At 53.4% G+C, this 14,596-nt stretch overlaps 1 protein-coding gene across 1 annotated transcript; it reads left to right on the top strand.

Moving 5' to 3' along the window:
• The first annotated feature begins 4,279 nt into the window (after window positions 1-4,279).
• On the top strand, window positions 4,280-13,915 carry FAM131C (family with sequence similarity 131 member C). The gene is made up of 6 exons (XM_035121017.2): window positions 4,280-4,453; window positions 7,387-7,505; window positions 8,122-8,218; window positions 12,138-12,320; window positions 12,956-13,066; window positions 13,598-13,915. Exons 1-6 carry the CDS (start codon window positions 4,432-4,434, stop codon window positions 13,879-13,881), a joined length of 816 nt encoding a protein of 271 aa, XP_034976908.1. The 5' UTR covers window positions 4,280-4,431; the 3' UTR covers window positions 13,882-13,915.
• The last annotated feature ends 681 nt before the right edge of the window (window positions 13,916-14,596 follow it).

The following is a 14,596-nucleotide window of genomic DNA, read 5'->3' as shown; positions in this document are numbered from 1 at the left end:
TGTTGGACGAGGAGGAGGAGGAGGAGGAGGAGGAGGATGAGGAGGAGGAGGACAATGGTATGCTGGAGAAGGTCAGGGCCAACATAGCTCAGCTGAGGGCAAAGATAGAAGCCATGTCCCGGGAGGCAACTGAGCTGGAGGCAGATTTGACCAGATGTGCCCAGCAGAAGATGGTCTTGGCAGCAACCCTTGAGGAGCTCCTAAAGGGCAAGCAAGGTGCCCATCAGCGGCGGGCAGAGCCCCTTTTCTGTGACCAGGAAGCCAAGAGCCCAAAAGAGGCTGGAGGAGAAGGAGACCAGGAGGTCCCAGCCCCATCTCTACTGCTGCAAGAGGAGGCGGCTGGTGACCTCGGAGCAGAGGACCCTTCTCTCCAGGAAGAGGTGAGGACTGGGGAGGGCCTGGCCTGGCTCTGACGGGGTGTTCTGTGCTGAAAGGCCAGAGGGGCATCTCCTGCAGGGGTGTCTCCTTGGGGAAGGGATGTAGTTCAGTGGCAGAGCAGATGGCCCCTGCTGGCAGCATCTCCAGGTAGGGCTGGGAATGTCCCCAACCATAAGAAGAGCTTGCTGGGTCAGGTCAGTTGCCTGTGGGGAGCACAGGAGCATTCGATTGGAGCACATTGGCACTTTGCCCCCCCCCTCCTGTGGTTTCCAGCAACTGGCATTAAGAAGCATTGATGCCTCCGACTGGAGAGGCAGAGCCATTGTGGCATGGAGCCTGGCGTGCCACAGCTGCCCATCAGTGTAGGCAGTATTGAGCTAGATGGGCCAGTGGTGTGGCTTGAGAGAAGGCATCTTCCTGTGTCCCTAAGAGAAGGGGAAGCCTCTCTTCCAGCCCTGATTACTACAGGAAGGATAGCTCAGTTGGTAGAGCACGAGACTCTTAATCTCAGGGCCATGGGTTCAAGACCCACATTGCATTGCATGACCCCTTCCAACTCTTGTGATTATGTGATCTAAGGCAGGGATTGGGGAGACCCGTGGCCTTCCAGATTTTTTTCTGCTGGCTGCTGCGCATTTTAAGGGTCCAGCATGATCTGGAAGGCACTGGACCTGGCTCCACATAAGGCAGCAAGAGAAGGGGGACTTCCTTGTTCCGTCCCTGGGCCCAGGCTGGCAAGCAGTTCTGGCTGCAGCCACCTGTTTCGTTTCCCACAATGCCCCAGGCCAATGCTAGGTTCAGGGGCATTGTGGGTAATTTTAAAAGGGCAGCTGCTGCATCCGGCCGTCTTGTGCTGCTTGGGCCATACTGATGGATGATGCGGGGGTGCTCAGCAATGCCACTGCCAGGGAGTCTGTCTGTATATGAAGGGGTCTGATTGAATCCTAGGGAGGCAGAGGAGAGAATGAGCCCCATATAGGAGGTGGGGCAATGTGGGGGAGGCCCCTGACTCATCCTGCTCAACTCTGCAGCTACCTGAAGCAAAAGGGCGCTGGATCTATTGACCGTTGCCAACTGGCTGCAGAGGCTGAGTCGGTTCACTGGCCGGGCTGCTTCTGACGCCATGCCTTGTTGCTCCTGCAGGTCGCGAGATTTATCTGAGCAGAGGCTTCCACACCTCCCTAGCAGGCTCGTATGTTCTCCTTCCTCACTGGGCGTTGCAGCACTGGGTGTGAAGAAGGGCACTTCTCCTCTTCCTGGTCCCCCCAAGTCAGAGCACCCTGGTGGTGGTGATGTAGTTGTTAGTGTTCCACCAGGGTTCGAATCCCCACTGGGCCAGGATGATACACCCTGGGTGTGACCTTGGGCCAGTCACTGCCTCTCTCGGCCTAACCTACCTCGAGGGTCGTTGTGGGCATGAATTGAGGGAGAGAGAACTATGCACACTCTTTTGAGCTCCTTGGAGAAAAAGGTGGGAGATAAATTCAGTAAGTAACTGAAATAATAAAGTTCCTGGGTTGTGGGGTCGGTGCATGAAGAAACAGTGTGGCTGAGCCCAGGAAATGGGGGTGGCGGGGCAGTTGCTGTGGGGTGGGGAGCATTGCTGGAGATGCAGACCTCTTGGCCCTGAGGAGGACTCTGTTTTTTTTTCCCCGCAGACTGACACCCCAGAGCCCTCCAGACCAGCTGCTCACCCCCTACTGAACAGGACCCCATCCTGGCAACAGCGGGGCTGTGGGTTGTCATGCCACTGAGGAGGAGGAGGAGCAGGACTTAACAAGTAGTTGACCTCAAATGAGCCTGCAAATGCTGGGTTTGGTGGGGTGAGATAAACTTGAATTGTGCTTTACACACTTTGCCACAGATAAGAGAGGCCAGAATCCATCCCTCTTCATCCCTCCGCCAACATCCCCTCCCAAGAATTAACGCTGACCTATGACCTCCCCCCCCCCACATTGACCAAAAGTTGTCTTCATTTAAGTGTGGTGCAACTGTGGACTGGCTGCTTGTAAGTTGTTCTCCAGTGTGCTATATATGTTTGTTTTTTGTTTTTATGGGGAGGGGGACCCCCTTGGGATTCTCTGCAAGTCTTTTTAACAGGAAAACAATCCTGCCGGTTTTTCTCTGTGCCAGACATGCTTTCTTCCCTACTAGTCCGTCACAATTGATCAACGGGAGGCAATAGAGGAGATCTCCAAGCAGAGGAGGGTCTGCGCTTTCAGGATCCCAGAGACGCTCAACTATTTTAGCACAGTCCCACAGTCAGGGCATTTCTGCCTAGGAAGGATTACAGTGCAAACAGCCGCCTGCCTTTCAAAAAAACCCCAAAACTTGTGCTTTGATTTGAAGTGCATCTTGCTCTTTTATCGACAAATGCACTGTTTGCATAGTGATTTCCCTTCTGCTGAATATTTTTCTCCCAGTTTGGAAGTGGTTTAGTGTCTGAGCTCCATGAACCTCTCCTCCTTTGACTTGCTGGTCCCCCAGTTCCCTTCTTGAGATCCTCCTCCTCTTCCTAAGACTTTGTTTTTGGGCAGCCTCTGGTTTTGTATGGAGTGGCCTTGTTTTTAAATGTGTCCTGCTATGTACAGTTATCCTGCTTAAAAATGTGTTTCATCCCTATGGGTGTCTTTTTGACTATTTTGGATTTTGAATAAACTCCTTTGAACTTGCGCTGTTGCAGACATTTTTTTCTCTTAAGCATTTGCTCCGTCTGTGCGCAGAGCAGAGCTCTAAAAAGTGGAATCGAGAAGTGTAAGACCAGCCCATCTGGTCCAGCACCCTGATCTCCACACTGGCCCACCACAGGCCCCAAAGGGGAAGAAGCCTGCAAGCAGGACCCAAAATGCCAAAGCAGCAGATTGCTGTGCATTTGTAGCAATGACCAGAGGAGGAATGACTGCAGGGAGCAATGCAGAGAGAAGAAATGCCATGGTGTATCTGCTGCAGCACAACTGGATGCCATCACCTGCCCCAGCTGCAACAAAAGATGTCTCTCCTGCATCAGTCTCTCCAGCCACATCAGGAGCTATAACTCTCCAGTGGTTTGACTTCACCCCTGAAGGTGCACTCTTTTCTTGTCTCCTGAGACAAACGGATGCCAACCAACTGAACCATTCACCCTCTGTGCCCTGCCCAACGTGCATGCGTGCCCTGGGCGCCAGCAAACTATGCTACGCCACTGCCCTTCACACACACACACACACACACACAAACACACCAAATTGAGGGGACTGCCCCCTTGCAAAATTGATGGAGGGTGGAATTCAAACGTTTTGTGTGCAACGTTTTTTTGTGATCGATTATGTGCCCCCCCCAATATTTTATTCAAGTTAGCACCCCTGCTAGTGAGCCACTGCTGCCAGCCCGAGTAGGCAATCCCAGAGCTCATTTCCAAGGCGCAAGAGCTCCCTCTCCTGACAAAAGGGGTTGCCAGGTGAGCCCCGATGCCTGGCAGGGAGGCTGCTACTTTCCACACTGAATAGACTGCAATAACTTCGGGGGCGGCCGCTTGTTTACAGGTGGCGCTATTCTGGCAACTTCATCGCCCCCCCCCCAAAAAGCTGTCGCGGCGGGTGGCGGCGTGGGAACCCAGCAGGATGCTAATCCCGGCTCATCTGCCCAGCAGAGTGTGTCCAACTCCCGCGCACGCATTTCAGTGGGTCTACTCTGAGGAGCACCCAACGCCCTCGCGCCTTACCCCGGAGAAGTGGGGTGCTGCTGCGCGGAGGCTTCCGGCGAGGAAAGCGCTTTCCCCTGCGCCTCGCTTTCGCTCCCGCCATGGGAGTCCCCGGCGCCCATCCCCGCCTTCAAGGCGACTTTGTCCGAGGCGCGGCGATCTCCGCCCCGAGGAGCGCGCGCCGTCGGGCGGCTGGGCTGGGCTGAGCGGGTGGGGGCGCCGCCCCTCGACGGAGGCAGCTCCGCCGCCGCCTCGCTTCAGGCGCCGCCGCCGCCGGGAAAGGAGCGAAGCGGGCGAGGCGGGCGAGGCGGACGCGCGGGCAGATCCGTGTGGCTCCTCGATGCGCCCCGGCGGGGAGGGCAGCGGCGGCCGCCATGGGGTCGTGCGTGACCAAAGGTGAGCCTCTCCGCCGCCCAAGGTCAAGGGGGAGAGGGGCTCCCTCCTTCTGGAGGGGCGCCCGCCGGGTACGAGTTAGCAGCGGCGCCGCCCTTGGGGATGGGGAGGGAGAGCGAGAGCGAGATGGGTCTGCTCCTCTTCCCCCTTCCCTCCCTCTCCCCGGGGCGCCCCGGACTGGAGGGGGCGGCGGCTGGGGGAGGGCGCGCGCTGGACTCAGCTAATCCGACCCCCCACCCGCTTCTTGGCCCGCGTCTGTCGCGCTTCCTTCCGCGCAGCTGCCCGGCGGGGGGAGCCTGTTGTTATTTTCCTCACCGCCCCTCCCTTGGGAAGGGAGACGCTTGAGATACCTGAGGTGCGGCAGGTCCTGGGTTCGGATTCTGCCTCAGGAGGGATGGGGGGGCAGCCAGTGGGTTGGAGAACACGTGGACTGGTAGGAAACAGGACCTGAGGAGCCCTGGACCCCTGTTGTCCCCTCTTCCCCCAACCCACCCCAGAGCAGCATCAGCTGGGACCCCCTGGGCTCCCTCCGAATCCGGAGACACGCCCCACACCCATTGCCAGCCCCACTAGCCTTCCTGTTGTTACCAGCTGAGGTGGCTAAATAGGGCCTCCACACCCAGCAGCAGTCTACCTCTGCACAGCCGCAGTTGTGGGTTTCTAGGGAGGCACCTGCTTGGTCTCTCCAGGGAAGGAGAAAGCTGGGCTAGTTGAGCCCACCATGGTCTGATCCAACAGTGCTCTTGTTTGTATTTTACACATGCTCAGTAGGACCCTAATTATGATATTGGGGGTGGGTGGGTGTGATCCAAGCTGGTAAAGGTAAAGGGACCCCTGACCATTAGGTCCAGTCGTGACCGACTCTGGGGTTGTGACGCTCATCTCGTGTTGTTGGCCGAGGGAGCCGGCGTACAGCTTCCAGGTCATGTGGCCAGCATGACAAAGCCGCTTCTGGCGAACCAGAGCAGCACACGGAAATGCCGTTTACCTTCCCGCTGTAGTGGTACCTATTTATCTACTTGCACTTTGACGTGCTTTTGAACTGCTAGGTTGGCAGGAGCTGGGACCAAGCAACGGGAGCTCACCCCGTCGTGGGGATTCGAACCGCCGACCTTCTGATCGGCAAGCCCTACGCTCAGTGGTTTTAACCCACAGCGCCACCCAGGGCCGTCTTAAGCGCCCCCGGCGCCGTGGAGCAACAGATCCCTCTGGCGCCCCCCCCCCCCGTTTCCCAGTGCGGTTGTCGAACCAGCGGACCGGGTGGGCACAGCTTGCGGCGCCCTCCTGGCGGGCCGGCGCCGTGGTGCCCTGCGCCACCAGGGGTCTACCTAGAGCCGGCCCTGGCGCCACTCACGTCCCGATCCAAGCTGGTACTGGGGATCAACTTAAGATGGGGACAAAGCAGATCCCTAGGAGCAAGAGGCCTCTTGGAGTGAGCAGCCGTGAGTGCCAGCTTTTGACTCACACAGAGACCTTTCCCCAAGCGTGGGGGCTTTGCTGGTTTCTTAAGCAAGGGAGGAAACTTGCAAAGCAAGAGGAAGGCTGTTTGTAAGCTCAGGGACTGCGCTTATGACATGGGAAGAAGGCCGTGTAAAGAGTGGTTTAACTCCCAGGGAAGTGGGAGATGTGCAGAGTGGCCACAGGGCTTCTCTGTGTGAGATTCTGTGATTCCACCCCCTGCCGGCAGCAGATTTCAGCTTCTCTTGTTTGCACCAGACTGTCTGTGCTGAGACTGTTGAGACACAAGGGTGAGGAGAGACTGAGAAACTCAAGCTTTGGCATTGTCTTACAAAGCCAGTCCTGGGCATATGAAGGCGTAACAAAGAAAAGTGCCTCTGAGCATGTGCAAAATGCCGGCCGCCTCCTTCCCTCCCTGACCACCACTGTATCTCCTCTGTCTGGGATTAGGTGGTGGTGGGTCCTGGCAGGTGCTGTGGGGCAGCCGAGCTCACCCTTCCACTCCCCTCGCGCCCCTTTAAAGGTGCCTGGTGCCTGCTGGTTCTCAGTCGCCACTTTTGTCCTGAAAGGAGCCCCCCACTAAAAAGGGGGAATTGAGCCATGTAGGTGCCTTTCTGAATGCAATAGGATCAGCTATGGAACAGAGCTTTTGGGTTTGTCCTGAGTCCCCCTGGCTGCCTGCTGGAAGATGCGTCATCAAAACCCATTTGAAGTGTGTTTATTTCATTGCCTCGGATGTGAGGTGACTCGAAAATTTAAGGAACGGGAGACCTGCTGGATCCAGCCAAAGGCCTCTGAGCCCAGCCTCCTGTCCTTGTGGCAGCCAACCAGAGGGAAGACCTGAGCATAACGCCAGCGCTCTCCCAGCTTGCGATTCCTAGTATTCAGACTGCCGGATTAGATCATAGCCATAACCTTTGGCACCTGTAATCCTCCTCTATGAATTTGTCTATTCCTCCCCCCCCCCCTACAAGCCATCTAGGTTGGTGGTTATCATTGCCTCCTGCTGGGGTGAGTTCCATGGTTTAAATCTGTGCCGGGCATCCTTTTTATATGTACTGAATCTCCTACCATTCAGCTTCACTGGGTGACCACACTGGGTTTGAATGTTATGAGAGAAGGAAGGAAAAAAAAACATTTTCCTCTCTACTTTCTCAATACTAAGCATAATCTTACATGTTTCTATCATGATCCTGCACCCCATGGCTCTCCCCCCCCCCCCGCAAGCTATCAAGCCCCCAAACTTGGGGACTTGTTGCTCCACCCCCTTCATCATTTGGGCTGCCCTTTTCTGAAACTTTTTCCAGCTCTACAGTATTCTTGGTTTGCACACTCCCTGCTCGAAAAAGCCTCTCCTCAGTTTCGTGGAGAAGCCTGGGGGAGAAGCAGGGGACGGGGAGAGGTCACAGCAGGACACCCAGGAGGCCCTTCTGCCCCCAGAAGCTCTGCTGATGGTTTCCTTCTGCTCCTTCTTCCAGATTTCCTCACAAGCGCCCACAAGGACCAGCCTGTTGTCACCCCTCAGCTGGAAAGCCCTCCTGTTGCCCCACAAGAGAGCCATGGCCTTTCCAATGCCCCAGTGAAGGATGGCAGCGAGGTAACTGCTTTTGGCATCACCCACCTCTCTCCCTTGGGAATGGTGGTGGATCTGTGGAGCTCCTAGTTTTCTGGTCTCCTGTGCTGTGTGTGTTATTGCCTGCACTGACTGGCAGCAGTGGCTCTCTGGGGTCTCAGGTGGCAGACATTCCCAGCCCTACCAGGAGATTCCAAGGACAGAACCCGGGCACCTTCTGCATGCCAAGCAGGTGCTCTTCCACTACCTTTGAGACATAGGGACATAAGAAATGTCCTTATCCGAGTCAGAACATGGGATCCATCTAGCTCAATGTGGTCCACACTGACGGGCAGCGGCTTCTCTGTGGTTTCAGGCACAGGCAGTTTTCCCCCAGGAGATGCTGCCTGGGATTGAACCTGGGACCTTCTGCATGCCAAGCAGGTGCTCTACCTCTGAGCTATGGCCACTCCTGGTGCCAGAGACCCCCAAAGAGCCACTGCAAAACAGATCAGCCAGCAGTGGGTCTGGTGGGCAAATAACTTTCTCTCTTGCCTAAGGTGGCTTCCTCTACCCCAAAGCGGGTCAAAATGAAAGCCCCCCTCTTTCTCCAGCCCTGCTCTTTCACTCCCCCCACTCCATCTGTTTTCTCTTCTTGCAGAAATGCTTCAAGCCCTCTGGCGGGCTCCTCTCCAGTGGAGACACCGAGTCCCCCAGCACCTACCACGTGACGGCCCTCGCCACCTCTTCCCTGGGGGGTAGGTACACCTGCTTTCCCCCTCGCACCCTTGACTTCCAAAACCGCACCCTGTGCCCTACTTCTTCCAGGCTCTGGCCCTCCCTCTGTTTCCAAAGGTGATCTTCAGAACATCTCTGGAAAACCCATAAGCAGGGCAAGACTTTAGCAAAACAATTCCACGCACATCCTTTGCCTGAGTCCCCAGCTCTGCTACTTTGAAACAAGGCGTTTTCATTAAACGTTTTCTTTTTTTTTTTAAATATCATTTTTTATTAATTTTTCAAAGATAGAATATAAAGTAGAATACAAACAAACCATAAAAGAATAACACTCTACAACAAAGAAATACAGATAAGAATACAGCAAAATAGAATAAAAATAAAAAAGCTTCTTATAACCTTTACTAGTTCCTTTCTTGTATTTGGTGACTCCCTCCTTCCCTCCCTCCACGTTTCTAGTATTAACTATATCAGCGCTCTCGTTTTCAACATTCTTAACTTTTTCTAATACCAACCTATGATTATTATCATTTCCATTCTTCTCATCATTCTTTACTCTTATACATTGAATCTTATATACTTTTAAAAACAAATATCTTCCTCCTTACTTCTTATATACTAGTGCCTCTATAGCATCTTCGTACTTCCACTCCCTTACTACTCAGTTTTAATCTTATAATTCTTTTCCAAATATATCTTAAACTTCTTCCAATCCTCTTCTGCCTTCTCTCTTCCTCTGTCGCGGATTCTCCCAGTCAGTTCAGCCAGTTCCATATATTCTATCAACTTCATCTGCCATTCATCAATCGTCGGGAGATCTTCTGTTTTCCATGTCTTTGCTAATACAATTCTAGCAGCTGTTGTGGCATACAGAAAAAAGTGGTATCTTTCTTTGGTATCTCTTTCCCTATAATACCAAGTAAAAAAGCCTCTGGTTTTTTAACAAATGTGTTTTTAAACACCTTCTTCAACTCATTGTAAATCTTATCCCAGAAGTTTTTTACTCGGGGGCAAGTCCACCACATATGGAAAAAGGTCCCTTCCGATTCTTTACATTTCCAGCACTTATTGTCTTTTTTATGATAAATCTTTGCCAATTTCACTGGCGTAAGATACCATCTATACATCATCTTATACAAATTCTCTTTCAACACATTACAAGCAGTGAAATTCATATTATATTTCCATAACCTTTCCCAATCCTCTATCATAATATTATGACCTATATCCTTTGCCCAATCAATCATCACCGATTTCGTTTGTTCATCCTTTGTATGCCATTCCAGCAACAATTTATACATTCTTGATAGATTTTTAGCTTTTGGCTCTAACAATTCTGTTTCCAACTTAGACTTTTCTTGTTGAAAACCAATTTTCTTATCCATTCTATACAATTCATTGATCTGATGATACTGCAGCCAGTCACATAATTGATCTTTTATCTGGTCATATGCTTTTAACTTTATCTGTTCATTTTCAACTATTAGTAGATCTTTATATCTTAACCATTTTTCTTCCATATTCAACTTTTTCCTAGTTTTTACCTCCAAGGGTGAAATCCACCTGGGTGTTTTCCTTTCTAACAAATCTTTATATCTAATCCAAACATTGAGCAATGATTTCCTTATTATATGGCATTTGAAGCCATAATGAGCCTTGACCTTATTGTACCAAAGGTATGCATGCCAACCAAATACGTTATCAAACCCTTCTAGATCTAAAACATCAGTATTTTCTAGTGTAAACCATTCCTTCAACCAGCAAAAAGCTGCCGCATCTGAATATAACTTTAAATCCGGCAGGGAGAAGCCTCCTCTTTCTTTAACATCTGTCAATAACTTATATTTAATTCTTGGCTTCTTCCCCTGCCTTTCATTAAACGTTTTCATGGCCAACGGCTGATCCTGAACCAATTCTCCAGGAATGGCACTGTCTCCTCTCTTATTTTATTTTTTTAAAGCAATCTTAAGTTTCCCACCGTTGCATTTCCATGCCGAAGGAGTGCTTCACCTGTTGCATTTTTGGCTGCTGGCAAACTGTTCATAGGGGCCTGCTAGAAGCAAGAGAGAGAAAACACCCACTTTTAAAGAGGTGTGTGTGGTTTGTGTTGAGAAAATGGTCCCAAGGGAACCAAAGGAAAGACATGAGGAAACAGTCCCTGCTATGCTGGATCGCAATATAATTGGCTCATTGTGAAAGAGCTGGGTGTCAACACTCCTGCCTTCTCAGGCCTGGGCAAGCACCACAAGAGAGAATACTACTACAATGCAAAAAGGAGCAAAAACTGATCTGAATGTTCTGACAGTAAATGGTGCAGATTTTGGACCGTGTCAGGCATAGCCTTTAAATCCTGTCGCATAGCAGGCGGTTGTGTGAATCCTTTCGGGATACCTGGGTAATTCCTTGCATCCAGGTGCCCCTGGCTCACAAAGTCACCCAGCACCCTTTCCAAGGCGTCCCTACAGGGGCCTGGACCACCACCCCTTTTCTGCATTCAAGGGCGTCTTAAGCTTATCTGGCGCCGTGGTGCACAGATCCCTCCAGCGCCCCCCACCCCCCACATTTCCCTCTGGGCGGGCAGCAGCTGGAGGGTGGGCGGGACGGAGGCTCAAGGCACTGCACGGTGCGGCATGGTGCAGGCGGGCAAAGGCTGCACTGCCAGCGGAGCTGGAGGGTAAATTTTACGTCCCCTCCCTGCCGCCTGGCTGCTTGGCCTGGCCTGGCCTCCCGTCGGCTAGGTGGTGTGCACAGTCGTGCTCTCCCTTCATCGCTTCGGCTCCGGGGGACTGGCGGCGGCGCTTGCTCGCTTGGCTCGGGGAAGCGGGCGGGCGGAGGAAGCTCCTTGGCTCCGGAGAGCAGCTGGGCAGCGGAGGCGGTGAGGTCCGGTGGGTCCTCCTGCACGCCCGGAGCGCCATAGTGCAGCCGTGGTGTGGGAGCTGCAGACAGAAGAGCCAGGCGCTGCCCACTGAAGTTACAGGTAGGCAGGTAGGAACGGCCCCTCCAGGTGCCTTTTGGCTTTTGTGAAGGTGGCGGCCTCCTCCACACCGTAGGGCAGTGGCAGGCGCAGGCTGAAGGTGGCGGGGCGTCACTGCAGCTCCCGCCCGTGGACCTCGAGCTGAGCCTGAGCGGCTGAGCTGAGGCAGGGCAGCTCCTCCGTCACCACCAGCTCGCCAGCCGGTGTGCAGGGAAAGGGGAGGCCGCTGGCAAAGCCGCGCAGCTCCCCCACTCGCTGGGGCATCCCTGAGAGGCAGGCGCCCTGGCACAACGCGTCAGTAGCCCCAATAGGAAAGACAATGCCGGATTTGCAGACCCTGCGTCCTCTTGGCTCGTCCTCTCACAGGGGGAGCAATGTGACCGAGGCCCTTTTGGTGCCGAGTTATGAGTTCTGCTCCGTTTATTTCTGGCGGGTGCCAGCTTGACGAGGCAGGTGGGTTGCTAACCACAGAAAGGCACAGCTGAAATCTGCTGCTCTCCCTTGCAAGCAAAGATGTGTCAGGGCTGTGGGCCGAAGCAGATGCAGAACGCAGTCATTTTCATCCAATACGTTTATTGCACTAGCCAAAGGCGATTCCTTGCCAGGTAGCAACCTACAAAAATATAGTGGTTTTTATTATGTGTTTTGCGTTTTTTATGTTGTGAACTGCCCTGATATCTATGGATGAAGGTGTGCAAATAAATAAATGCACAGAACATACATTCATCATATAAATCAGGCATTAGTAATACGAGGAAAGAAAAATCGGAATTACTGGCAGTAAGCTCAGCTTCAGATTTAACCTTCCAATCTGCAAAACAGTATTATTGTACAGTACTGGGCATTTGTTCCCATGGAAACCTTCCTGCAAGACTCTCAATGGGGCTGGCATAGATTCCCTCCCTCTGCTCTGTTCCCACCTGTGCCTTATTGTGCCTCCTCCATCTTTGCTGCCCCCCCGCCAGGCCTCGTCCAGAGCATCAAAGACCACGTCACCAAGCCCACAGCCATGGCTCGTGGCCGTGTGGCCCACCTTATTGAGTGGAAGGGCTGGAGCGCTCCGAGGACGGGCTGGGAGCAGGCCCTGACGGAGGAGGAGATCTACGCCGACCTCACCGATGAGCTGAAGGAGGCCTGGTTTGCAGCAGGTCAGCCGTGGGGCTGGGGGCTGGGGGCTTGCGATCCCATAAAGGAGGCACCAGCTTAAGAACCATGTTCAGTTGATGTTGCCCGGGTGCTGATGTCCCTTGGGGCGCTGAGAACTCCTGCCCCTCTCCTCTGAAACTGCTCATGAAGGCTGCTTGTGTACACTTCAGAGTAAGTGCCATGGGCGCTCACTGGAGGAACTTTAGCATGTCAAAGGGTGCTGTGAACTGTAGCTGTCTGTGAAGGATCTCCTCCCAGCTCTCGGCTCCCAGGATTCTTTGGGGAAAAGCCATGGCTGTTAAAAGTGGTGTTAAGAGCTCTTTAAATGCATGGCACAAATGTTACCTTTTTCGAGCATCCCGGAAGAGGAAACGACAGTAAATTTTGGCCGAGTCTTCTTGCTGTAATCTAAGCAGGAACCGGGTGGCGTAGGGGGTCATACCTTGTGCCAGCCCTCAGCTTTGTTCCCAAGAAAGCCTGGATGTTCTAGATCAGGAGGGGCTCCCTTGTGGGGGGGGATTTGCAATGGTTCACTCAGGTTAAGCTTCATTCTCCTAGACCTGCGAGGGTCCAGGCAGGGCTGGCATGGGCCGGCTGTTTACCTGACATCTTCTGCCCTCCGCCTTCCCCTGCCCAGGTGTGGCTGAGCAGTTTGCCATCGCCGAAGCCACGCTGAGCGCTTGGTCCTCCATGGATGAAGAGGAGCTGAATTACAGGGGGGATTTGCAGGAAGGCCCCCGGCTCCAAGGTAACTTCCAACCCACCTCTAGTTCTCCCTTTTTATGTTGTTGTTGTTGTTGGGGGGGGTTGCAGCCCACCAAAGTAGACCCAATGAAATTAATGGTGCTAAGTTAGCTTCGCCTGTCAACTTCAATGAGCATTGGGTCTCTCCATCCTTGAAGGCTTTTGTGAAGCGGTGCGCCCAGTTATCTTTTGAGGATGCTATTGGTCCAAGGTGCCCTTGCTCCCTCCCCCATAATGCTCTTGGGCTTCCTCTCCCACCATCCCTCACCACTGGCCCTGCTAGCTGAGGGGGGTGGGGCACAGATTCCCCACCCCTGATACACCGGAATCTGCCATATTGAGTCAGGCCATTGGTTTCATCTAGCTCAGTGTTGTCTACTCTGACTGGCAGCAATGGGTTCTAACCCTACCTAGAAATGCTGCTTGTGGGGATTGAACCAAGGGCCTTCTGCGTGGAAAGTAGGGGCTCCCTACCCCCCGAACCACAGACCCTTCCCCAAATTTAATTAATAATAATAATTTCTCCTCCTTTCAGACCTGAGAGGCCTCTATCTGCCGCCGGGGACCTTCCTCCTCACCCCACAGGGCACAGGGAGCCCCTCCAACTTGGACAGCAGCCTCCCAGCCTTCTCCCTCTCCAGCTGCAAGTCCCCCCTGCCCACCGGCTGGAGCACCCCAATGGACAGCCTGGCAAAGGGCTTGCCGCAGGAAGCGGGGCAGGAGAGCCCGGTGGGGTCCCTGTGGCTCCAGCGCAGTAGCACCTCCCTCCGATACGTTGACAGCAGCTCCCTCTCGGAGGACGAGGTGTTCTATAACTAGAGGACTCTGGAGGGAGGGCAGGGTCTGGGCTGGGGGGGGGCTTGTGTCCAAGGGTTCCACCGTCACATCCGGTGAGCGAAGGAACTCCATTCTGAGCATTTAAGGAGGTTCCTCAAATTGTGGCACCCTTGGGTGACGACTGCTTGCTCGAGCAAGCCCTGGTGGAGGTAATAACAGTTGAATCGCTTCAAAAAGCGATTCAGTTGAATCGCTTCAAAAAGCAGTGGTTGCTTTTTTGGTGATTATAATCTCACTGCTAGGTAAAGGGTAAAAGGGACCCCTGACCATTAGGTCCAGTTGTGACCGACTCTGGGGTTGCGCGCTCATCTCGCATTATTGGCCGAGGGAGCCGGCGTATAGCTTCCAGGTCATGTGGACAGCATGACAAAGCCGCTTCTGGCAAACCAGAGCAGCACATGGAAACGCCGTTTACCTTCCCACTGTAGCGGTTCCTACCGGTATTTATCTACTTGCATTTTGATGTGCTTTCGAACTGCTAGGTTGGCAGGAGCTAGGACCAAGCAACGGGAGCTCACCCCGTCACAGGGATTCGAACAGCCGACCTTCTGATCAGCAAGCCCTAGGCTCAGTGGTTTAACCCACAGCGCCACCTGGGTCCCTTAATCTCACTGCTACAGCCCTTTTATTTAAACTGAACTTCCGGGGCCACTCTGGTACTAGCCCTAGGGTGCTTGGCTTTTGTAGGGGCAGCCAA

The sequence above is a fragment of the Zootoca vivipara genome, chromosome 6, assembly GCF_963506605.1.
Source record: "Zootoca vivipara chromosome 6, rZooViv1.1, whole genome shotgun sequence".
Lineage (NCBI taxonomy): Eukaryota > Metazoa > Chordata > Lepidosauria > Squamata > Lacertidae > Zootoca > Zootoca vivipara.
Note: the sequence above shows the minus strand (reverse complement) of the source record. Positions and strands in the feature narration are given on the sequence as shown.